At 37.3% G+C, this 25,118-nt stretch overlaps 1 protein-coding gene and 1 long non-coding RNA gene across 19 annotated transcripts in view; one reads left to right on the forward strand and one right to left on the reverse strand.

Moving 5' to 3' along the window:
• The window catches only part of LOC308197342, a 77,273-nt gene extending 61,533 nt beyond the window's left edge, over positions 1-15,740 (forward strand). For all 4 annotated transcript variants that reach the window (XR_013952827.1, XR_013952828.1, XR_013952829.1 and 1 more), the window contains one exon: positions 13,006-15,740. This is a non-coding gene — a long non-coding RNA (uncharacterized lncRNA). The remainder of the gene's footprint in view (positions 1-13,005) is intronic.
• The window catches only part of EPHA6 (EPH receptor A6), a 568,875-nt gene that overhangs the window by 65,680 nt on the left and 478,077 nt on the right, over positions 1-25,118 (reverse strand). For all 15 annotated transcript variants that reach the window (XR_013952651.1, XR_013952652.1, XM_080597214.1 and 12 more), the window contains one exon: positions 12,137-12,198. Coding sequence is in view for 13 of the 15 variants with exons in the window: in XM_080597214.1 (XP_080453340.1) it covers positions 12,137-12,198 (62 nt within the window). In the remaining 2 variants the exon portion in view is untranslated. The remainder of the gene's footprint in view (positions 1-12,136; positions 12,199-25,118) is intronic.

Here is a 25,118-nt window from a genome sequence, read left to right on the forward strand (position 1 = left end):
TTCTATACCAGCTGGGTCAGAAGACTGCCGAATTCCTTGGTAATGGGGACCATACAAATACCTATAAGGAAGTTTGATGATGAGCTCTTGCCTGATTTACATCTGCTCTATCTACCCTTTAAGGCAGACTGCTGACAGCAGAATTTTTGTGACCTCAGCTGGCAGACATTTAGCTTCTCATGGATTATTCAGTAAGCCAAGCTTTTACATTAGCAAGAACAGCTAAGCAAAAAACAAACAGCTCTTCTCTACAAGCAAGTTAACTTCCCATTTTCTCTTTGGACACTTTCAGCACTCAGCTACATACAAGTAGCATTCAGGACATTTCTATTGCTTAGTTCATATGTTTAAGTTAGATAAACTTCACAGTCAAATCCAGTAAATTCATTAGATTAATTGAAGCAATGAACTCAACTGCACAGATATGCTTAATCTTATCCCTGAACAGCAAGTCATTTTAGCATATCTATTAATCAGGACTCATTAGTTTGGGGCCTACATCTAACTAGTCAGGTATATAAGCATAAAAAGAAACAAGGGACTAGTGCTCTAACGTGTAAAAATGTAAAAAACAAACAAACAAACAACAACAAACACCAAACAAACAAACAAACAAAACACAAACCAAACCAAACCAAAAACACAACACACAGAGAATACACATAAAAACATGTGCAGGGTACAGAGGTTAGTGTTACTTGCTCTTCATATTACTAACCCATCTGTCTCAAGACAGAACAGTACCAGACCAAGACGTGCCTGTAACATATAATGTCTACTTAGATCAAGTATTTATATGTTTTTAATGTAAAAATTACAAAGATAAAATATCCCCTGTGCATAACAGACTGCTAAATTGAGAGTTGCTCACCTCTAAAGAGGTTTGAGGAAATAATTCTTAATATCATTACTGTTTGATTAAACTCTACTAGGTACAAAGAAGAAGAAAGACAAACTTTACAAAAAGAAGCAGGAGAGATAATGTGGATTTTGCAGCCTGTAGAACTCCTAGAGTATCTTAAAACTCTTCTAATTCCTTTAATAAAATTGACTGGAAAAAAAAAAAAAGCTCAAATGGAATAGTACATGAAATCCTGGTTTAGAGACAAGGTACCAACCAATACTATTGCACTTCTATTATTATTATTGTTAAAATAAAACAAAACAGAAATAAGAAAAAAAAGGCATATGAAATTTAAGACACACAGTTAGACTCCAAAGCTTCTATTTTAAGCTAACATATCTTAATGCTAAGGATTGGACACCAACTCACCTAGCCTTCTAGAACACCATACAGCCTCATGCTTCCCAGAACGCTTGTTAGTTAGGCAGCCATACATCAACCCCTAGATGAACAATATCATCACATCACAGCCTTCTCCAAACTAATCACACTTACTGACACACTATCAAAAACATCTACATGTGACACATTCATAGGAACTTTTCCCCCTGAATATCCCCAAGGCAATTCCCTCTAAGCCATCACATCACAGCTGTAAGCCCGAACCTGCTTCATCATCTCCATCAAAGCCATATGTAATCAATTGGTTCAGAAGACAGCACTCAGCTGAGGGTCAAGACACAATTAGAATATGCTCGCATCCTAGAAACAATAAGGTTGGAAAAGACCTGCAAGACCATCTGGTCCTACCATCATGCTGCCACCAATGTCACCCACTAAACCCTGTCAATAAGCACCAGGTCCAGTCTTTTCCTGAACACCCCCAGGGATGGTGATGCCACCACCTCCCTGGGCAACCCGTTCCAATGCCTGAGTACTCTTGCTCAGAAGAAATGTCTTCTAATTTTCCAACCTAAACCTCCCCTGGCACAACTTGAGGCTATTCCCTCTAGTCAGTCTCACTTCAGTACCAGGTAAAACTATGTTTATTTATTTATTTATTTATTTATTTATTTTATTCTGGGAGTTATTGAAAAACTCCCAGAATTGAGTTTATTGAGGCCCACTGATGGGCCTCAGTGTGCCTGCCAAGGGCCAAGCTGGAGAATCTGCCTGTCCCAGACATCCCCTGGGTGCTGGTGCCTCAGGGCCGAGCACATCAGACAACAAGGTATTTTACAAAAGAGAATTCCCTGTTATGGACCAGAAGAATAAGGAACCTTTCAGAGACCCAAAACTTGTCAGTGACAGATACGTTAAGTAAGAACTTCCCATTACCTTTTAATGCGAGGAGAGAGAAAGGAGAATGTTTTTAATGCCTTACTCTAAGCGTCTACCAACAAATAAGGACATGAGACCTGTCTAGTATTTCATCTATTGAAGCCACAGTGGATTTTTTTTTGCTTTCTGTTGAATAATACAAACTCCTCATGCAAACTTTATTAATCTGGGTCGCTAACAGTTAATTCTCTTTGCACTTATCCTAGATTAATAACTTTTTTTTTTTTTTAGCTTACTGTAGAATTAGGATTTGAAAGAAAGCACCCATAGCTTGCTTTTGGAAAACAACCAAGTAGCCCCCTCCAGCCTCCTAACAAAGCACCAACAAAACCACCACCACCCTCACCCTCTAGATTTTACCTCTTCCTTATCATCATTCACAGTTCCATTATTTCAATGATCAAAACCTCAGTCATCTGCAACACCTCCCTTAACCTTTTGTCCCTTTAAATCACAAGCATTCATCCCTTCCTTTTTTAATTTGTTCTCTTTCAAATTTAGACCATGCTTGACTGATTTTTCATAAAACATATAACCTTTTTCTGTTCTTTGCAAATCTCAGCATTTGCCTTACCAATATAGCTGAAATGCCTGACTTAAAAACAATCACATGCTTTTGCCATTCTCTCTCCTTCACATTTCTTTGAGCTTCTGCCTTGACACAAACAGTTCAAGCTTATCTTTGCCTTTAAAAAAATGACAGACTTGCTAACATACCAGTTACAATTTTATTCTGTTCTCTTTCTTCCTCTGAATATTTCTCTGAATCCTCTTCCGCATCTGTTCCCCTCAGTTACTTCTCATTCTTGGTTTTATATTGTTTAATACCACCCTCATGGCTGGAACAACTACATTTTCCTGTCAGCAAAACCATCTCTTTCTCAAGTCCCTCTGTAATCACTTATTCTGCATTGGTTTCCATGCCAGCTGTATTCCCTTACCATCTATAAACTGTTTTCTTCCAATATAAAGAAATATTTGTCTAATTTATGCTGGCCAGAACAAGGACTATGTGCCATATTTAACCCTTGGAAAATTCAACTAAGTTGGTGAAATTATAGTAGGTATGAATCTGGCCTCATATTTTCAGTGTCTGTAAATCCCCACATCCATCTGTGAGTCAAACCAATCCTTTAGCAACTTTCCATTATCTTGTTTCATTTGCTTGTCCTATAGGGACATGAAACACTCATTTTAATGATATGGCAGTTGTTATCTAGGGGTTTATTTTGATTCCCATGACTTATATTTGAAATATACTTTTGATAGGATTCCCACTGGGGTGTTAAAGGTGTTAATCAATACTGGCAGCAATTCAGACACCAGTAGGCTTACGACATTTATCCTATCATCATATCAAATTTTAATCAGTCTTTAATGGCTTTGCTAAATAAGCTTTGCTTATCAACTGAATATACATTCATTATCTGAGTAGTTGTCATTGAATTTATGTAGGCCCTCCAAAGCCCTGAAAATAGTTGTTTTACATTCATTTACAGTTTGCTTCCAAAAACCTTACATTTGTGAAATATTCTCATCATGCTATGAACTCTTTAATAACATTAATGTATAATAAGGCAGTTAAGAGGGTCAGTTATTTCAGGGGAGGAAGGAAGGGATCTTAAGTTTCTCTCACTGTTTTTTATTTTTAGGTTTCCAGCTCCAGCCTGCACTAATTTAGTGCTTTTCTACAAGGCCATGGAATTTTTCTTTTTTTCAGAAGGTTTTTTTCCATTTTAGTACTGAAGAACTTTCTGGCAGAGTGGCAAGTCAAATTTCCTGTATCGTTTACACGATACAGGACTTACATCTACTCTCAAATTCACTTCTTTATTTGCCCTATAGGTGAGAGTGAGATCTTAGCACTTCTATGGCCTTATATTCTGAGAAGTGTACAGGATTTGCTACAGGTATAAATATTCCTCTACAGATGACTTAGATCTTATTTTTGAAGGAGAATATCATTGAAAATGGTGTGTCTAGGTCTAACTTGGATCATCTTTACCACTGAGAGTTCCTATGGGTCCCTGTATGAAAGATCTAGTTTTTACCATGAATTTATTGCTACCATTTGACAATGCAAAGTAAATGGTAGATCATTATCAGGATAAATCTTCCAGTGTTCAAGTTGAAACCTGGTACTACTTGGAAGTGTAATTCATGCTTTATACTATCATGTGGATTGCACTCATGTTTCTACCACTGGTACTGGATTAGATCAACAGTCAATTTTTTCTTTAATTAATGGCTACCAGGATTTCATGCAATTAATAACATGTAACTTCATTAAATGTAATACATATAAAACTGAAATTACTTTAGTTCATTTTAAATGCTACTGAGTGATCCTACACCACAAGAATCTAACTGCCTCTTCAAGCATTAAAAATGTGTTATTATACTGCCATCAGAAGGGACTATAGATGCGTCTTCCTCCCACTCGTAGGAAGTCTTTTTATTACTAAAAATGTTGCAAGATGGAGCTGTTCTGAAGCTTATTTTAGGGCACAATAGCTACACTTAAATCTGGACATAACAGGGGCAGTAGCCTTGTAACCTGTGACCCTGCCTTCCTCTCCCAGCTGTAGCAACAAGAAAAGGCTGTCCTGGCATAACTGGGTGTCCCTGCCCACCGGGAGAACTGGAATATAGCTGTCACAGAGTTGGAAGAGACTTTGAGGGGGATCCAGATGACATCTTTGCCTTTTGTCGTGCCTGACATGCTTTTTTAACCTGCACTTAAAACCATTAAGACAATATTACTTATCCCATCCGCTTCATACCAGGATCATCTTAAATAAGATGCCTCCCTTGAGTATGACACTTTTACTGGCACAGAGAACAGATTTCATTTCCTTTTTTTAACTGTTTTTGACACCCATGATATCTCTCCTGCCTTTTTCTTCGGGCTAAAACCAAGTTCAGTCCAAAGACCTCTTTTTCTCAATGTCTTCTTTTCTTCAATATGTCTTCTTTTCAGTTTTGTTGTGCACTCTGCCCACTGAATTCATATAGTTCCTGAAGGGTTATGGTCCAAAGATGTAGTACTCTAAGGCCTCACCAGTGTCAAGAAATGAGGAACGGTGACCTCATATAACTTGCAGGGGATACTCCTGTTTCTGGATTGCATTGTGGCATTTGCTGTTCTCACAGCAACATGACATCCCTGACCTACTTCAAAATCTAGATTCATTTCTTCCGGTGAACTTCTTTCTGAGTAGCTATTCTCTGTTTTCTACATTATATTATTATTCCAGCCTCAGAGGAGTATCTTGCCCTTGTCCTTACTTATTTCTAATTAGTTTCTAAAACCAACTAGTTCCTAAATTATTTCTTAAATGCGTTGTGGTGATTTTAAATTCCAGCTTTCTCTTCCTGTCTGCCTGTGTTCCTACTCAGCTTTGCATTGTCTGACAACTTCTTAAGTTTAGTCTTCATCTTAGGATCCAGAAACTTAAAAATATCGAGAAACAGACTGCAAAAAAAACCCTTCTTCATATGACTTCCCATCTAAAGTCCATTCTCTCCTTACAGTATCTAGCCAGTACTGTGTCCATGTACAGAAGTTTTGTCAAGACCATATTTCTCTAGCTGCTCATAAGGATCTCATGTGATAGAGTTTTAAAGCCTTACTGAAGTCAAGATTTATGATATCAACTGCTTCTCACATACCCACAAAGCCTGTACCCTGTTACAAAAGGAAACCAGACTGTTTGACATAATTTGTTCTGTGACAAATCCACGTTGGCTCATACTTATCACTGTTATCTTTAAGGTGCTTATAAATACTTTTTTGATAATTTGTTCCAAAAATGTAATAGCAGTTTGACATTAAGCTGACTGGCCTGTAATTTCTTTACTTCTCTTTTCCCTTCTTTTTAATACATGGCTGACACAGGCTCTGTTATAATCTCCTAGTTTCTCATGTATTTTCCCCAAATTCTCAAAGATAGAGCACACTGAAAGTTTCTACACGCCACAAATTCTTTTTGGCTTCAAATACAAGACAGTTGTTTGTAATAAATTTCTTGTTGTTCACTAGGAAGAATATCTACAGGGATTAAAAAAGCACAGCATTTGCAAATGAACTTCTCACAGTAGTATCAGAAATTCTGTTTTCTGCATCTTTTAACAAGGTGAAACATTGCTTGAGAAGAAGTGTTGGCTCTGTAGCATCACAGACACTAGCATCTCAGGCTAACCTTAGATCACATACGCACTTGTTGCTTCCCATTTCACTATTAAGGTATCACATTCACTCAGACTCAGTTTCTAATTTCTCTCTTTTTTTTTTTTTTTTGGAAAAAAAGTATCTGTATCAGTAGTCTCCAATGCAAGCTTTCTTCTATACAGAATCATTTTTGAAAACAAAAGAAATGAAAATGCTGCCTTTATTCTACCAGGAAAGGAACGTGCCTCCAATAAACAAAACTGCACATGAACACTATGTGTGAAAGCAAAAGAAGGAGTGTTAGTTATGAGCTCTAATGTTGTTGCCTCTCTGGATGCAGATAAATAATAAGGGGAACCATTAAACTTCAGAAAGGCCATCTGGCCTCTTTTCCCCAAAGCTGACTCTGTCTACTGAGGCCATGTTAGACGGATTTACAACATATACTTTACAGCATCATTTTATAGAACTTTCTACCGGTCTTCATTTTTCTTCTTTCTCCCTTTTCCCCAGCCTCACTAAATGTAGGTGTCTGCTGCAGCATCTAAACTCTAGCTGAAAAAAGTGAGAGCCTGATAGCAAAGCTGCCCTGAGAATAACTTCGTAACGATTACTGCATCAAAGAGCAATATATCATAATATTTTCTCCTTCCAGTAACATATTTTTTCACGTATTTTTACACTTAGCTGCTGCTAGACATGCGTCAAGGGATTAAAATTTGGTGATGAATTCCTGGGTTTCATTTGCTGTACAGTCTGCTGCTGTTAATGTTTTAAAGTAGTTAAGCATATTTTATAGAATCTTTAGAAAAATATTTTCTTTGGAAGAAAATACGTTAAGGATTTTTAAATGCTATGCACTCCTGTAAATAAATCTACAGTCTAAAAGATACTAGATATCTAAAAGATACTCTTTTTTAAAGAGTATTTTAGTTTTCTTATGTGAAAAGAAATATATCAGTTTTTAGGTAGGAAGGAGAGCGTTACTATTTCAAATGTTAACAGTGAAGAAGGCAGAAAGACCCTGTGATTATCCAGGGTAAATTAATCCTTCCTCCTACAACTCAGAGATTCACAAAACTGGACAAGACTGGAGCATCTTTCTTTGAAACATAAACATCCATCTCTTCGGGGAACAGTTAAGGGAAAATGCTGCCAACACTCAAGAGCTGCTTAATCCTCATATTCTCTTTCCCACATGAATCCCTGGAGAGCACACAGTTTTCTTCTTTGCTGTGGGCCGTTTCTTGCCTCATTGCCCCAGCTATTGGTTAGCACACCTTGGACAGTGAGCGGCAGTAAGACACTGACAGCAGCCTGGTGGTCTGCAGCTGCAGACGACACTCACAGGTAGCACACTGAAAGAAGTTATAGTACTCTGGTGACAGCTTTTTGGTTATTTTACAGTTTTTTAAAAGCCAGCTTCCAGCTGTGTTCCCTTTCTGTGGTTTAAATCCCCAGAATCAACAAACCACAATGACAGTGAGCACAGACCAAAGCCTGCAGATGTTCTCCACATGGGAACTGAACCTATGAAGCAGTAACTCCCCAAAGCACCCAAGCCACCTTGCCTCATTGTGATCGTGTTCCTGTTCATGTGATGCTAAATGCAATTGCTTTAGCCAAGAACGACCTTTTAGATGGAGCTGTGAAAAAATTAGATGAGATTTAACTCGTAACAGCTACATAGGTCTGTGAGGCATCTATTTAGGGAGTAGGCTAAGCAGGGGAGGGTGTATCAGTGTGAAAAGACCAATCTCAGGACAAAGTACCTTTATAGGAATTATTGTGATCATCTGACGGGTGAAATATTGCTCTGTCACAGCACAATAACTAAGGAGTGAAACTGGGATTCGGACTTGGCTAATATTACTGTATCATCCTCCAAACTCCTGCATGGGCTTGGGTACAACATGGCACTCATCTCTGTTTTCCCCCAGCAAAATGGGGATTGCATTTATGTCACATATTAAGGCTGCAAGATCACTCAGCAGTGATTTACGTACCAATGTGGTATACTCAGTCATGGCCATGCTCAGAGAACAGGCACCTTGCACCCACTGAAGTGGAAGACAGCTTATTAAATAGGTTTTGCAGTTTTTAGGCATTTATTTATTTCATTATGCATCTCTCAGTTGTCTTTCTTGTTATATTTTCTATACGCTGTATCAACAAGCACGAGCAAACATATCTGACTGCAACTATGCTATCTAATTACTGAGTACATCTTTCTATCAGTTCAAATAGCTGTCCTTTCAACTTTTCATATGTTTATTAATTTACTCATATGCTTGCAGGATAAGTGATTGCTAAGATCTCCATTACACAGGCAGGTGACTGAAACAGAATGACAATGAGTCCTACCCAAACTCTGCATGTGAAGTTGGTAATAGGACAGGAAATTGCTTAAGTGTCAGCTCCTTTCTTCCCCCACACAGCGTACTCTTATCTGGCAGCTGTGGGAGCAATACTGAAAGAAGAGCTTCTATCCCATAAGGAAATACTGAAGTGGAAGCTCACATCCCTTTTCAGAGAAATTTCTCAAAGTGTCACCAGAAGTGAGTTCACATATATTGTATTTCTGGTCAAATGACCACTTCTTTGACAGCAAATTTCAGGTTTACTTTTGTAGGGTGATTAACTTATATACATCAATCCTGTAGGAGGAAAAAAGATACTGAGCTTCATCTTATGATAATGAGTTTTATATAACTGCAAAAATGTCGGATTTTTGAGGGAAATTTGGTGTCATGTGTCTCCAGCAATTTAGGATGTCTCATGGTGTGCCATCTGCTGTAGTTAACTGCCATCATCTTACAGAATCAGTTCTAATTAGCTGATGCCCTTCCATTATGAAAATATCTGCAGAATCTTCATGCTGCAAATACATGCCAACTTTTTACCCAAAAGCTCAAAGTTAGCAGTTCAATATATGGGATATTTTATCAGGTGGGGAAAACAATTTGGCTGAGTTTGCTATTTAATACATTTAATATTTCATACAAATAATGGTAAGTAAGGCACTGGTGTATGGACTTGGCCACGTAACTGAAATCAAAATACAGCACTAAATAAGATGAAGGATGGGTGTAAGCCATTGGCCTAGGATTCAATAGAATTGTTTTCATTTCTGCTCTCTGCCATGCACTTTGTAAACAATACTGTGAAGATCACTTAACATCTTAGTGCTTTATTTCCCTATCTGTAAATCAAGGAATTGGAGACTACTGAGAGTTTAGGTTTAGGGTTCAAGGGGACTTCTACTTTGGAGTTTAGGATTCCTGGCACAACTTGTTTGCAAAATGTCTTCCCTGAGGAGTCTTTCTTTGGACTCTCCTCACACAACTCATCACAGAGTCTCTCTTTAAGACTGTACAATTGACCCATTTTTGCAGGCCTCCGAGGAAGGACAGGTTAGAGGGATGTGCTGGTTAATGCCTGCAGGTTGCACCATGGGAGAAGCCTTTCTTATGGCAAGAAATTGATTTTTTTTTCCCTCACTAGCTCTCTGTAAAAAGATTTAGCTCTACAACAAGTCATTCTTTTAAATAATAAGGAAGATAGACTATATTATAAGCTCTTCCAAATCTTAGCACATAAAAATTGTTATATTCACCAAGTAACTTTCATCAGGATTGTTAAAGATAAACCCTCTCTGCTTCTTTGTATCTTCACAAAAGCTTCTAAAAGTGTAGACTTATATCTGCAGGAAACAACTATTATTAATGAAGCAGCTGGGTTTCTTCTTAAATAGGTTACTTTGCAGCCATTTGCTCTGCTAATTATTAACAGAAATGCTGATGATATATCTACTGTGCTTTGGGATGCTGAGTATTATCTAAAATCCTTTTAAAAACCATTTGAGAAGAATAAACCACATCTGAAGTGTGAATTGAAACTGTAAAATAATACACATGGAAACCAGCTGCAGAAATGATTAGCTCACATTTTTCCCCAGCAGTTTTGCCTGCAATATCTTTTGCAATGTGAGAAGTATTGCTTCAGAATAACATCATAATTTTGCTGATGTCAGTTTCTATTAAAGTATCCTAATAAGTAGCAATTGTTCTGACAAATAAAAGTATGTGAATAATAATTAGAATATAGATATCATACTAGAGCATCTCAGAGAAAGGTAATTCTCTGTCATGAGTTATTTCAGTATTTGGTTTAATTCTCTTCTATGAAATTTTGCACACATGCACATACATGTGCATGCACAAAGAAAAAAGTTTTGGGCCCAGGCAAGTCTTCCTGGGTCACTGCTGTAAAATTACAGACCATGGAAAACCCAGGTCCTCAAATCAGTGGCAGTCTGTCTCATGCAGATGGATAGAGAGATGAGCTAGAAAGGCAAGACGGGTGATCTTTTAAACCCAACCAGTTTCTAGAAGATCTCCACAATATCAAACTCTCTCCAGAAGATAACTAGATTTTGATCAACCATCAAATTCTCACCAGAAACTGCGGTGTTGGTATATTTCTGAGAACAGAACAGATGTTTGTCATATATCTTGACAAGGAAAGCAAAAAAATCTATATATTTTGGACAGTCAGTGGACAGCAAGAGATGCTACAAAAAAAAAAAATTACAACAGAATAATCAAAAGCAAATGGAAGGGATAAAAATATGTAGAAATATCTAAAATAATGGCTTTGGTGTGCTTTCAAGGTAGTACCCCCTGTTGCAGATGCTCTTCTCGTGGTTACCTCTTTTCTGAATCTGCTGTCAAACAAGTGCTGTCTGTATGACTTTCTCTCCCTCTCACTCATTTGCATGTGTTCTTTCTAAAGCATTGTCTGTTCTTTCCCTACTGGTTATTCACTATTTTCTCTTAGCAATTCCTTCTTCCTGCTACCATAGCATCCTTCGTCATCACGATCTAGATTTTCCTACAAATATTTTCACAGCTCCTTATGGAGCACCTCTCCTTTGTGCCTTGGCTACCCTTTTCAAGCACATCCACAAAACCACAGTCCTCATCCTTCCCCAGACCTTTCCTACAGTCCCAGCTTTACCATTCTGCAAGATGGCAGTGGCAAGTCAGCAGGCTAGTAAGGACTGACATTTACTTTCTAAGGCAAATTTGAAATACTTGACAGTCACACAGTTTCTTATGTCATTAGGCCTCCACACACTTCCAATGGTGTCAACAAAGAGGGTGTTTTAGGGTAAGTTTAGCTTCGGGGGTCACCCTTTCCTTCTCCTTTTCTAAGAAAAGCTAAATACAATTGTGCCAACATAGTTTTCACACTTTCTATAGCCCTTATTTAATGTTTACAGAGTGACCTTTGGGGGTTAATTAGTGCCGGGACACTTCACCCATGAACTGTTTTCTAATTCAATTTATTAAATGCAAGTAACCATAAATAATTATAAATCAATTACTGAGTCTATTCTACACTTCACCAGCCAAAAATATCATAACGAAGTATTTTTGAAGGTGACTGTGCAAAATGAACAGTTTCCATAAACCTAGGTATTTATGCTTCAATTTATCTTTTCCTTCACAATAACACTAATCGAAATACATTTTGCTAAATATGGGAGCTACTCTTGTAGAAGAAATCAATTATATTCTTAAGTTTAAATCTTCTTTTTTTCCAGCTATGCTCTAATGTATCACTGTACCTTAGAAATGTACCCTGGGGAAAATGCTTCTATTCTTCACTAAAATTCCATGAATAACATTATGTAGAAATTAATTTATGATAAATGATTTAAAATCTTAACCTAGAATGGCTCCTTATTCAAATGTCATCATAAAATGGCACCTTACCCGCAGAAAGGAGTCGAGGGATCCATTCTCCATGTATTCAACTACAATCATTACTGGTCTGCCTGCAAAACAGCAAAGAAATACATTAGGATTACAGACGTAGTATGGGGTTTTCATATTTCCAACTGTTAGGCACAGATTAGTGACATTACCTAAATATGTTACCCATTTTCAAAATCCTCATTTATATTACAAACACAACTCCTTGTGTTATTCTCTAAGAGTTATTTTCTATTTTTTTTAAATGGTAGTGAATTAGCTGAATGTACATCATTTGCTGTGGTGTATTCTCCCCTTAAAAAGGATCAAATAAGAGATTTGATCAAATAAGACATTATTTCCAAATAACAATACCTGCTGTACCTCCCATCAGGAACTGCTCCATCTGACTTAAATCTACTTTGAATATATATATGTCTTGCAATAACAATTTGGAATATACCTAAGGCAAGGAAAAAAATCATAAGCCATCTCCAAGAAATAACATACTCAGTGCCATGATTTTCCTTCTCAAAGAAAAATATCTCAATGATTTAGTGGCAAACAGAAAGACAAAAAGAGATACCACAAAAATTCCTCCCAGATTGTGTGTGTGTGTATATATGCATGTATGAGTGCATGTCGTCTTAATCCAGCAAAACTCTGAATTCATGATTGCACTTAAAGGTGCACACAATGCTATCTGAACAAAAGCTTTGCTCAACCAGCACAGCTTTCCAGTTTGGTTTCAGGATGGCATCACACACAAATTCAGCATTCTTTAGAATACAATAATAAGTTATAATAATTTCTTATGAAAATATCCAAATATGAAGATAAACTTTTAAAGTGGGCACTTTACTAAATACCATTTCCCTGTTGATATCCAGGACTAAGCCACCACTCTGGAACTGCTTGACAGAAGACGTACATAGAGCATGTTAATCAGGCTGTGCTGCAAGATGTTTTTTAGAATTGTTAATACTGCAAAGGAGCCATTCTGATGTATGCAAAACTAATGTAACATGTAAGTATGTCAGGAGGATAGAGAAGGAGGTAGAAAGTCTTAGAATGTGAATGAGAAAGGCTGTCTCTTTTGGGGTTTGTGCAAAACCGGTGCTGCATCAAGTGGTGAAAACACAAGTCCTCCCTTTTCACTTTCTCTAAATATTAGCTGTTCCAGTATTTTTAAAATCCAAAACAGGCCCCTTTCAGGACCCATTTCTCAAATTATCACTGTTTTATTTGGACAAGGTCATGAGAAACGAACACAATATTCAAGGTGAGAAAGCACTGAGTGGTATTATGACCATTCAAGTACAATTTCCTTTATATCATTCTCTTTGGTTTGATTAATAGTGGAAGTGTTAATTAGACTGTCCACAATACACAATCAACCACAGACAGGTATTTCTCCTAGGCTATTACAGCTAACCTTGTATTTAAAAAAGTGAACAAGGGGTTTCTCTGTTCCTTCCCAACATGTTGACATTGTATTCCATGTGTGCTGGTGATGCTCATTCATGTGCCTTACTCTAGTCTTTCTGGAGTCCCTCACAACATTTCTTCATTTATTCTAATAAAATTTGGTGTTCTTTCTGTATTTACCCTCATGTTGAGGTCCTCAATGAATAAAACAGTGCTTAATAAAGTTTACTTAATGCTTAATAATGTTTACACAGTAGTAAATTTTTTGTGTGTGCGAAAATTTTCAGCTGCATTCTTTGTCTTTTTGAATAGCCTTTCCAAAGTGTGAAGAATTAACAGCTTTTTTTTTTTTTTTTTTTTAATTGAATGTTTGGTCTCACCTACAAGTGTACATCTGTCGCCAAATCAGTTTATTTATATTCATCTGCATCTGTTGGTTATACTCCGGTTTTGCACCATACGTTTAAACAATACATCAATTTTAAGCTATTATCGATCAGAGCATTTTAAAAAAATAACCTTTTCTTTACTTCCCTTTGCTTACACTGACTAGTTCTGCAGCCTAGTCTCTTTTGTTTCAAGCACATGAGTATCTAGATTGCCATACTTCTACTATTCGCTTATTGTCAAGGGACTGAAATCTCCATATGAAAGGAATATTCTATAATCTAGAGAAGTAAACAAATGGCAGCTTGATGCTAGAGGATCTTATTATATGCAGAACCTGTCTTTACAGACAAGCTTTCTAAAGCAAGCAGTAGTTTCTAAAGTGTTGCAGACTGCAACATCTTGCAATAAATAGGGATGTAAAGCCAGCTTTCAGATGGTATATTTGTTCAGGCTCAAGTTACCCAGAATTTTCTCTTTTTGGGTAAATCAACAAATAAAACACCTTTACGGAAAATTTACATTTGAAGGGAATGACAAATGGAGCTATTGAGCTTCAAAACAATGCTTCTAGTTTCCTGTTCATAACTCTTTGGCATCCTACACTTCAGAAACTATTCTGTAATTTTCTCTAGAGGTTCATAGGCTCTCATCACATCTTTTATGCTCCCTAGATGTATATCCTCTAACACGAATTATTTTCATACTTACTTTGCAAAGTCAATTTTTAATTCTTCTATGTTCTCTCCCAAAACACACTTCCCCCCCCCTCCAAAAAAAAAAAAACACACACAGAAAAAAACCACAAAACACCACATCACACACACAAAAAAACAAAAAGCAAAACACCCAACAAACTATTCTTCATTTTGCTCAGACCAACAGTATGAACTTCCAGGCTGCAACAGCAATGAAATATATCTATATGCATTCATCTCTGGATTTAAAAAGAGATTTCAGTATTTTTCACTAGACAATGTTTATGAGATTTTAAAATGCTTGATGTCTTCCTTTAATCACTTGAAATGGCATGCCTTAACAAATCGAGCCATCCCTGATGAAAATACTGCATAATACAATGAGACATTTCAAGAATACATACATAAAATCATCTCTATATCACAGAAATGGCATGACCAGGTAAACACACCAAAGGAAATTTCTTTCTGTCTTCAAACAGGTTGCTGTATATTGGACTATCTGCACAGCATTAAGTATTCAGGAATTTTGTTGAACAATAAATTTAATCACAGAAGCTGACATTAGCTTTCCACAAGGCTCAGTCTGTATCCCTTTCCATGCTACCTTTAATTTCAAATGAACTTGATGTGAGATAGTGTAAACCTTCAAGACACCAAAAAATGAACCCAGCTATATCCCTTGACTGCCTTAAGCCAGAATCCTAAGTCTGGAACCTAACACTAACTTCTCCAATAATCTTCTTTTAGTACACCAGCACTTGATAAAAGCCATCATATTTTGGCTGCAAGCTTAATATATCACTGAAGATATTTATGTGTTCATAGCTGGATTGTGACAGGCAATACAATAGGACTTCTAGCCAGTGTAATATTTGTCTTTGGAGTACATGTGGATCAAAAATGTCTCAGGTAGTGTTTTGGTTGCTTGAAGATATAGTAATATAAAACTGCCACATAGCAGATTCTAGTGGATACATTTATCATCAAAATGGTAATAGATAGGTTCTATGCCTAGCAAACAATTCTTGTAAAATAATTCTACAGGTTTGCAAATTTCATACAATGATCTCTAAGTATTTTACAAATATAAGAACACCAAGTATCAGGTAAGGCAGGACAAAACTTGATTTCAAAGGTGTGGAAAAACAGGTTTGGAAAATCAATGGCCCTCTCCACCTAGAGAGAGTAGTCTCCAGACCACATTTGGGTACCAATACACAATGTTGTACTTCATTCTATAGCTCAGGACCTTGCAGAGACACTCGTTTGGTTCCACCACACATTCACGTTGTGTGAACAGGCTCTCCCATTCACAGATGAAGGAACGGGACTAGTAACTGGCTCTGGAGAAGCTGGCTGAGACGTGGGGATGAGCAGCTGACTCCAGCACATCCAAGGGGAGAATCCAACACTGGAAGTCTTGGTCCAGAGACCGAGCCACTAGTCCCAAGGTCATGCAGTGGGACTGACTGGAATGTCCACAGAGAAAAACAGATCCTGATAATAAATGGCCACTGGGCCCCATCATTTCCAGGTCTGGGAAGCAAACCCTGAAAGCACACTTCTACTTCTGATGCCCTTAACATAACAAAGCACAATCTGGGATGTCTAACCTCTAAAGGGTCTAAGGATGGCAGCCAGCACAGGACTGGCATAGAACAAAGTTCTTGGTAAGCCAAAAGCTATGCATGATATTAGTTGCTGTTAATTTTTTTTATTTATTTAGCTGCAAAGAGCAGATGTTATCTTTAATACTGTGGTACAATCTGAGTCCTGAAAAGATTAAGGCTTCTGCTGAAATCACTCTACAAACACAGAATACTGCTTTTGCCTTAAAGAAGACTACAAAACTGACTTTGAAAAATAATACTGAAAGATTTCTGAAGTAGGAAAAAAAGAAGGAGAAGGAGAAGGAGAGGAAGAGGAAGAGGAAGAGGAAGAAGAGGAAAGAGTATTATTTCGGTTATCAAAATCCATGCTGCTCTCACAGTACTGAGAAAGATCAATTGTTCATCTTCAAAACAAGGACAGGAATTAATATTGGTTGGATGGGGGCAGAGAAGCCTCTGAGAGGGAAGAAGTATCTTTGAGTATTTTATCATGGGGTAGACTAATGCAATTCTGGAATGCATTGAATTATTTTCCTATCTTTATGATTACTTACACAGATGAAACATGGACATCCTTACTTGAAGGAATGGGTTTAAGGACAAACAGAAGTGGAAGGTAATACAGATGGGAGTCAGAGAAGCTCTCAGGGCTCAGAAGGACAGCCCAGACTGCAGTGCAGCACAGACACAGCTCTACCAGCATAACAGGAACCTGCCCTGCCCCCTGTGAAAGCTCACACGTAGCCACGGGGAACTCAGTAAGGGAAAGACAGCATGTGCCAAAAGGCCCTCCTGTAGGACCAATAACGAGACCCCCCTGAAGCACAGGTGGTCTACAACAGATAACTGGACACCTGAACTCTAGTTTAAAGGCTTGACCAACTCAGGTGAGTGTTTTCACACAGATACAAGCACAGGCACCGGACAATGTCTGAATATGAACCAGGTTAATTTTACAGTCAAGATCCATGTTAGAGAAGTCAAGGAATAAGGGCACTGGAAATGGTGTCAACTCTTTTAGAATAGAAGACAGAGCTCATGATCATCTAGGAGCTAAAAGCTGCAGACTGCTGGAAGAGAGCATACAACTTCATAGCTGAGCTGGAGAAGAACAAAATATAAAAAGGTTCAAAGACAAATTCAGGGATTAAGACAGCAAAACAAGTCATTCTTGCAGCAGTTTTAGATATCCAGCAGTGCTGGAGTGGGAATTACCGCAAGAAAGACTTTTAAAGTATAAATACTACATACTTAACAATATGAAATACTTAACAATATGAAATTATAATCCTATTTATACACGACAGATTGATACTATACCCACACTCACTGTTTTTATAGTTTCTGTGTAACTGTTAACTATTTCCAGCCCACTTGTCCCTATTACTAGACACCTGGCTGGTGTATAGGCTAAAGCAGCTTCCCCTCCTTGCACAATGCACAGGGAGTAGCTCTGGCAGATCCCTGTCAGACTCCCTGCATCTCAGAAACTCAGACTGAACACACAAGAGCAGTATCAGTGCTTTGCATGATCCAGAAAAAGGACATGGATTTCATTATTCATAACTTAGATGAATCTGTAGGAAGTGCGGGGGTTATTCATGGTTTTGATGCAAATACTACCTGGTGACAAGTGGCTGACTGGTTTTGACAACGTGTTTGTTTTTCCCTGAGAAAGTTTTTCATTAGAATTCTCCCTCATGGCTGTACTGTAATGCCATTGAAACAAAATTCAGCATAGATGACAAACATTCTCTATTGGTGTCATGCCTCCACAGAATGCATGTTACAATTTTGTATTTTCCACTGATCAATCTGCTTCACATTTTTTTTTATAAGCAGAAATGCAAAAAAAAGAAAAAAGCCACCATTGCAGAATGTTGTAAAATACCACTTGCATTTAAAACTCACATTGTATATATTTTTAGTTGTCTCTATAATTTTTATCCACAAGATTTTGATAGCATGTAATCTAATTGAGTGGTAGAATGATGAATAAGGAGAAGAATTTGAAGTGTCATACCAATGACAAGATATTCAGCTTGTTGCCTCCTGTTGTCATTTTAAATAATACAGCAAAGCCCACTTTAATGATTTTTTTTTAATGTAAGATTAATCCTCCAAAAAGAATGTAGTTAGTACATGCTCATTCCTACAGTCTTTACTTATAATGAAATCTTTAATACCCATTATGGGAATAGATCTTTTAACATAAACACAGGTTATTTATTCTTCCACTTAAAGAACAAAGGCTTTGAATTCTCTCTCTAGATCACGTAAGAAAATATTGCTCCACTACTTCTGCAGGTCTGAATTCATGTGTCCAGGTAGCCTCTCAGAAGTCACCTGTTTGTCTGACATTTTTTCCTTCCAATCTGCTGAAGGATTTCTTTCCATTCCATCCTTCTAAAGCAGGGGAGAAGTCTAAGAAAGCAAAATACACAGCACCTTTAGCACTGGGCTTTTCAGCACTCTAGTTGGGTGCAAAACACCCACAGTAAAAGACCGTGTCCCTCACTCAGGTGCACAGGGCTCTGAAGGCATACCTGGGTGTCACACAAGGTCTGTTTGTTACACACTGCTTCCAGTAGGAGAACCACTTGCTGTGGCACTGCGGCGTCTTCACTCCTGCTACTATCAATGATGCAGTTGTATGCATCACATCGGAGAACTAATGAACTAATTTCAGTGAATAGAAAACAGGACTTTTCATAGCACCAAAACAGTGGAGGAAAAAAAAAAAAAAAAGAAGAAAGAAAACCAATGACTATGGAAAAGGCAAAGGAAAAAAAATTCTGCCAGGTTCAATACACCTGAAGGCAACGGGGCTTTTTCTGCAAGCCATCCCAGACTGAGACCTATGTTCCCAAGTAGCCTCAAAAAATAGAAGTTGCAGTTCCAACCCCCCTCTTGAAACTTCAGAAGCCAGAGTTTGCAAAAGGAATAGCATTCACATCCATCCATCTTGCTGTTACAGGAAATCACCTAGATAAAGCCTACTTATCTTGCTGTTAGTGCTCTTTCTGTTATCCTGTGTCCTACATAACACTTTTCATTAGTGAAGGAATGATATCTTCGCAAAACAAATTGACAGAAATGTAAAATACACGAATGAGCATAAGTTACTATTATTTAGCAACATGACAACAGGAGAATGTGCTGCAGACAACAGAAGTTTTAGCAGTCTCCAGCATTGCTGCTTCTGCAACCCCTAATCCATATTACTCCTCTTAGTGTGCCTAGAAAAGAAATTCTGGAAGGTTTTGAGGAAAGAAAGTGGAACTGTAAAAATAAAGCATTTGCATTGTTTCCATGATTTGTTTCCTTGTTCTTGTCTTTTTGTGAGAGAAACAAAGGGAATGCAGCAGAGGGTAAAAACAGAACAAATAGCTGTATTTTACTAGCTGGAGGTGGGTATGTGAGGGAGAAATAGTGTCTAAAATTATACCAAACAGATACAATAACTGGTCCATTTTTTTTTTTCTCCATTTATACTTTGTAGCCATATATCTTCACAAGAAAAAAAAAAAAAAAAAAGCATTTATTCCAGTTTCCTTATTTTGGGTTAGTTATCTGTATTATCTTTCTACACATTTATTAGCTTTACAGGTCCAATATGGATGAAAAAAAAAAAGTTCTGTTTTATTCTTGCTGCTTGTATTTACATGAATATTAAAAGCAAAAATAAAAAGGAGATACCTTCAACATTAGGGCAAGATGGCTTATTAGAATTCAGAGGCACACATGGAAGTGAACAAGAGCCAGTGCATCTGAAGAACAGCAACGAAAGCTGCCACATGAATGATTCTAAGTACATTTAAGCATTTCATTTGAGTATCTTACATTATTTTTCAAATAGTAACAAATATACAGATAAATTCTTGCTGTGTATGGAGAAAAGAGAAGATGAGGTAAAGTAACTTGGCAAAGGTAATCACATAAACTAAGTCCTCTGCCTGCAAGAAAAAGCTGTGGGAACGACCATAACTGCAAGAAGTGTGCATAAAGAGGGCTTTGAGCTGTCTTCATGTTCCCCTGATCCTGAGAGGGCTGTGTCCCACACTGGGCTCTCAGCATAAACTGATGCAACTTAAAAACTGATGTGAATTATGGCAGTTGCCTATCAACTTCCACAGATCATTACAACAGTTGATGTTTGCATCAAAATCTTCATGTACTCTGAAACCATTCTGACATCTCCAGGCCTTACGAGGACCACCTTATGCTGGCTTGCAAGAGGTTTTAAGAGTTTTTTTCTGAACTTCTTCTTAAGGCTAAAATATTTGGAATCGTTTACAATGACTGTCTGGGCATGAAATGAGCTATTTAGCAAGGGTGGAGAACGAAGACCTCCTTTCATCATGTACAGTCAGAGCTTAATCCCAGTTTTATAGTTCAAGATAAACTTTAATGGATCAGACCCAAAAGCTTTTCTCACTGTTCACGTTACTCAGTAATCATTCATATTTTGTCTATGAAGTCAAAATATGACTTCCTGCCTGCCTAATAGCAAAGTCAACATAAATTCCCAGTTTGAACTTCTGTCCTCAGAAAATGCATGCCATTATGTATTGGTTGTAGGGTTTATACGCTAGACGTGCCTATGAAATAGCTCTGAAGCTGGAAAGAAAAAAATGGAAGAGTCATTTGGCTCAGATATCCCAGAAAATACATATGCAATAAAAGGATCAATTTGTTAGTCACCAAGAAAGGTTTAGCAATTTTCATTTAACAAAAAATATAGCAGTTGAGGTACTGCAATCCAGAACAGGGAAAAATGCATTAACTGTGAAAAAAATAATGGTTACTTTTCTCATTATTGGAGTACCATAAAATTACAGTTGAGTTTCACTATGAATAATTGCTCCTTGATGGTTCTTGTTGAGCAATTTTGTTCAATAAGGGTCTGTCAATACAATTTGCTTTCAATTGTCAGTTTATACAATATCAAGAATAATGGGCTCACTCAGGTGCACTTTGAAATTGTAGTAAAATATTAATTTTGAGGAAAAGAAAACTGATAATCACCTGCTTTAGTATTCTACAGCTATGTCTGAGTTTTTTGAGAATCTCCCTATAATAAATGTGAGTATTACCATCTACATAGTTTGTTAATGTAGTTTCAATACTGAACATTGTGGAGGGAGGTGGGGAGGTTTGCTTAACAGGGCCTTACACTCATTTCTAGTTGTTCTTGTCAACAAAAAAAAATCAGGAAAGGAGTTAAGCTTGAAAGAAACAACAGTAAAGGTATTTGATTTCCCTCCCTTCCTTTCCAACACAGCAGGTTTAACAATCTCTCTGATGCCCTTCAAATACAGCAGTATACCATAAGATTTTCTGACCCTAACTTCTGCCAGGTAATACAGGTATGCGTTCACATTCACATAACAAACCCTTTACACATGACTGAAATCGAGAGCTTCAAATACACATCAAGAGCAGGAAGCTAAGAGTGTCCCCAAAATGGAGCAAACACTACTAGTTTGGGAAACGAATTTGAAAAAATAGAGGCAGCGCTGGCAATTTTTTTTCCCAACATGCACACAAATGTGTGTTATGCATGCCTGTGTAAATATGAAGAAAGGGGTAAGCTTCCATACTCATATCAATGTATGTATGACGAGGAGTGGAAATTGCTACATGGTTTAAGAATTCGATATCATTTTTGCAAGGATATCACTTGAAAAAAAATATTTTTTGCTTTCGTGGATCCATTGGTCATGAACCATTACATTATAGACCTGCATCAGCTAAGTCATGTGAATTTGTACTGTTAACACGTGCGATAACTAGAGACTACATTGTGAAAAAATGATAGTTGAATCAAAAGGAAGCTATTGTTTTTAAAGGGGGTTATTTTTGCAGAAATGTAGGATACACTTCTGGGGGCCTCCTGAAAGTCCTCCTTCTAGTGAAACACTGTATGGACTCACAAACTTTCGATGCATCTATTTAAGCAAAGACACCATACGTTAGCATAGCTATGTCTGGGTTTAAAAAACACCTACATTTGAGGGAATCCATTTAAGCAGAAAACTGTTATGTCCCATGCCAGCAACATAAATTAATCTTTAAGTTGGCTCAATGAAAATACCTTTTACAAAAGTGAATGTCTGCACAATGTAAAATCAGAAACCAAATTACACAAAACTGGACATCAGCTGTCAATATGATGGCAAAAGGAATACCATCTGCTTGTCCACCCCTAAAGTAGAAGGGGAAAAAGGAACGCAAGAGCTACTTTGCCCTGCCAAGCCATTTTCCAGGTGCTTGTTTAGGAGGCTTTCCAGTTTAGTTTTGTATTTCACTTTAAAAACATCTCTGGGGAATTCTGTAGAAATAAAAGACGTAAAGGCATTTTGTCTTGGGTAAGGAGTATTTTTTTTCTATTTTGAAGTAAATCTGCCACTTAACTTGAGTTAAAGGTTTTGGTAAATAAAAAAAAAATCTCATTATCTTTTCTCCCCCTGACCCTAACAGCAGAATAATGCAAGCATTTTAAGCCTTCCATGTAGTTACATTCACTGAATTCTTACACATAAGCTATATGTGAAGTAATTAGGCTATAATTCAGCAAAGTTATTAAACGCTAAGTACTTCTGTTAGGCTTATGAAAGCTACTGGCCAATATGAGCCTAATGTCTCAGATAATGGAGGTGAGGTCACCGTGCTATCAAAGGTAGCAGTCGAGCATGCTTCCCTCTAGTACAAATAAAAAAAAAAAGTGATTCTCTTACTTTTAATGAGAGAAGGTAAGGGCTGGGGCTGGGGAAGCATCAAGACTCCAATGGGCATGATTTTGCTCACGTGTTGCTGTTCTAACAGCCACAGACTGCCATGATAACATGGGTATCAGCACTTAAAAACCTTCTGGGAGTACTATTGCCTTGGGTGTCTTTGTTTCTTGGTAAAGCAATATTCTGAAAAAAGGTCAGTTTTTTTTTTTTTTTTTTTTTTACACAAAGGGTACATCCCTTCTGTCTCTACTCAAGTGATTAACTTCAAGTGATTACTCAAGGATGAACTTCTCTTTTTCACTGAATCACACAGAGCAAGAGATTCAGTTCTGAGTCTCTCACGTTCCAGATCAGTACTCCTTTCAACAACAGATTTCTTTTTCAAAAAATACAGTAAATATTTGGGTTTTTGGCTCACTCATATAGCAATGCTGATTTTAGCAATTTAGAAAGTTAGCATGAAATGGAAATAGCATCCTCTGGTCATCTCTGTAACAAAGAGAGGCAATTCAGAATTAAGACTGTGCTTAATGTAAATCCAAATACATGAGAGTAAGAAAGGAAGAGTTAAACAGCAGCATTACAGATAAGGTTGTTAGGGTACATTTTTTAACAGCAATTGCTGACTTTTACAGTGGAGTTTCACGCCACCTGCCCACTCTCACCCCATGCACTCTTTCTCAGAAGAACACATATCATCCATTAGATTTATCACAGTTCCTCACTAGCTTTCAGCCACCTGACATTCTGCATTTTCTGGAAGGTGGACAGTCTCTCTGCTCCTGTGGGATTGTTTCTGAGCTCTTTTTTGCTGTTGACATGACCAAGCAACATTTATTTCAATTACATTGCTACGGTATATATTGCACAGCATGCAGCTGCATTTCCATTTTCCCGTTTTGAATATTTCATCAGATTGATTTAGTATTCTTAGAAAAAGACATTTAATTATAAACAACTTTTACTAAACAAATAACATTTAAGAGTTATGATTTAAGTCTAAAACATGATAAGATGTTGTACAAACACTCAGAAAACAACAGGTTTTATTGTTATAAGTCTTGAGGACTTTATAAATGAACAAGATAAACTTGTAGGTAGCTAGGTTAGAAGCCAATTCATGAGCACAGTGAAGCCATTTTTAATCTAACAGAATCAGTGACTGCCACACAAAACACAGTATTCAAAACAGAGAATTTTGGTCGGCCTAGGGTATTTCATCTTCCATAGAGCTGTTTGGTGACAGATACCAATCTCATTGTGAGGCTGATGGCCAAAATAGCCTAATGGCTGTTAAACACTCTGAAATACCCCAAGGAGAAAAAAATACGAAAAGCATTTTACAGACTGTTGACAAAAGATACCCGAAGAGTCATAGGAAGAGACATCAAAGTTGCTCAGAAATAACACTTCAAACAAACAAAGAAACAAACAAAAAAACCACAGTAAAGATATTCTTCTATTAATGAGGTCTATAATTATCATAATGGATAAAATGAGGCATACAGGGGTAGAACAGTTTCTTTTGTTTATATAAGTACCATGTATGCCAGTTTTCAGTTTGCTCCCTAGTTTTACCATAGGACATTTTTTTTTCCCTTTAACCAAAACTGTAAGTAACATTACAGGTAAGATGCCCTGAAAGGATATAAATATGACATTAGCCCATGTACAAATTAATTCTGCACAGGAATATGTAGTTTGGAAAGGAACAGAACTGAACTTTGATTCAATTTTAACTATAATTAAGATACATGCATTTACTCTTAATTTATTAGCTCTGGTGAAAGATGGTGTTTAATGGCTCCAGACAAGAATGAAGAACACACATAGCCCTTCTGGGAAAGAATGCCTTTACACTATCCTTCTTTCTTATTTCAGCCCAATATCTGATAGCAGCCTATTTACCTGGCACCATGTTCTCATTCTCAGGCTACATTCAATCCTAGGCCAACCCTCTGTAGTCCTCCGTGCCACCATACAGCTGTACTTCTGCTCAGGACCTTGCAAGAAGCAGTGTAGAGTATCATGCTGACAACACAAGCCATGGGATTTCCTCACTTATTGTGAAGGAGTTCAAATTAAATTAAATTAGTTTGAATTGTAATAAAAGTTATTTTAAAAAGTTAAGGCATTT

This window comes from Anser brachyrhynchus (genome assembly GCF_964034855.1).
Source record: "Anser brachyrhynchus genome assembly, chromosome: 1".
NCBI lineage: Eukaryota > Metazoa > Chordata > Aves > Anseriformes > Anatidae > Anser > Anser brachyrhynchus.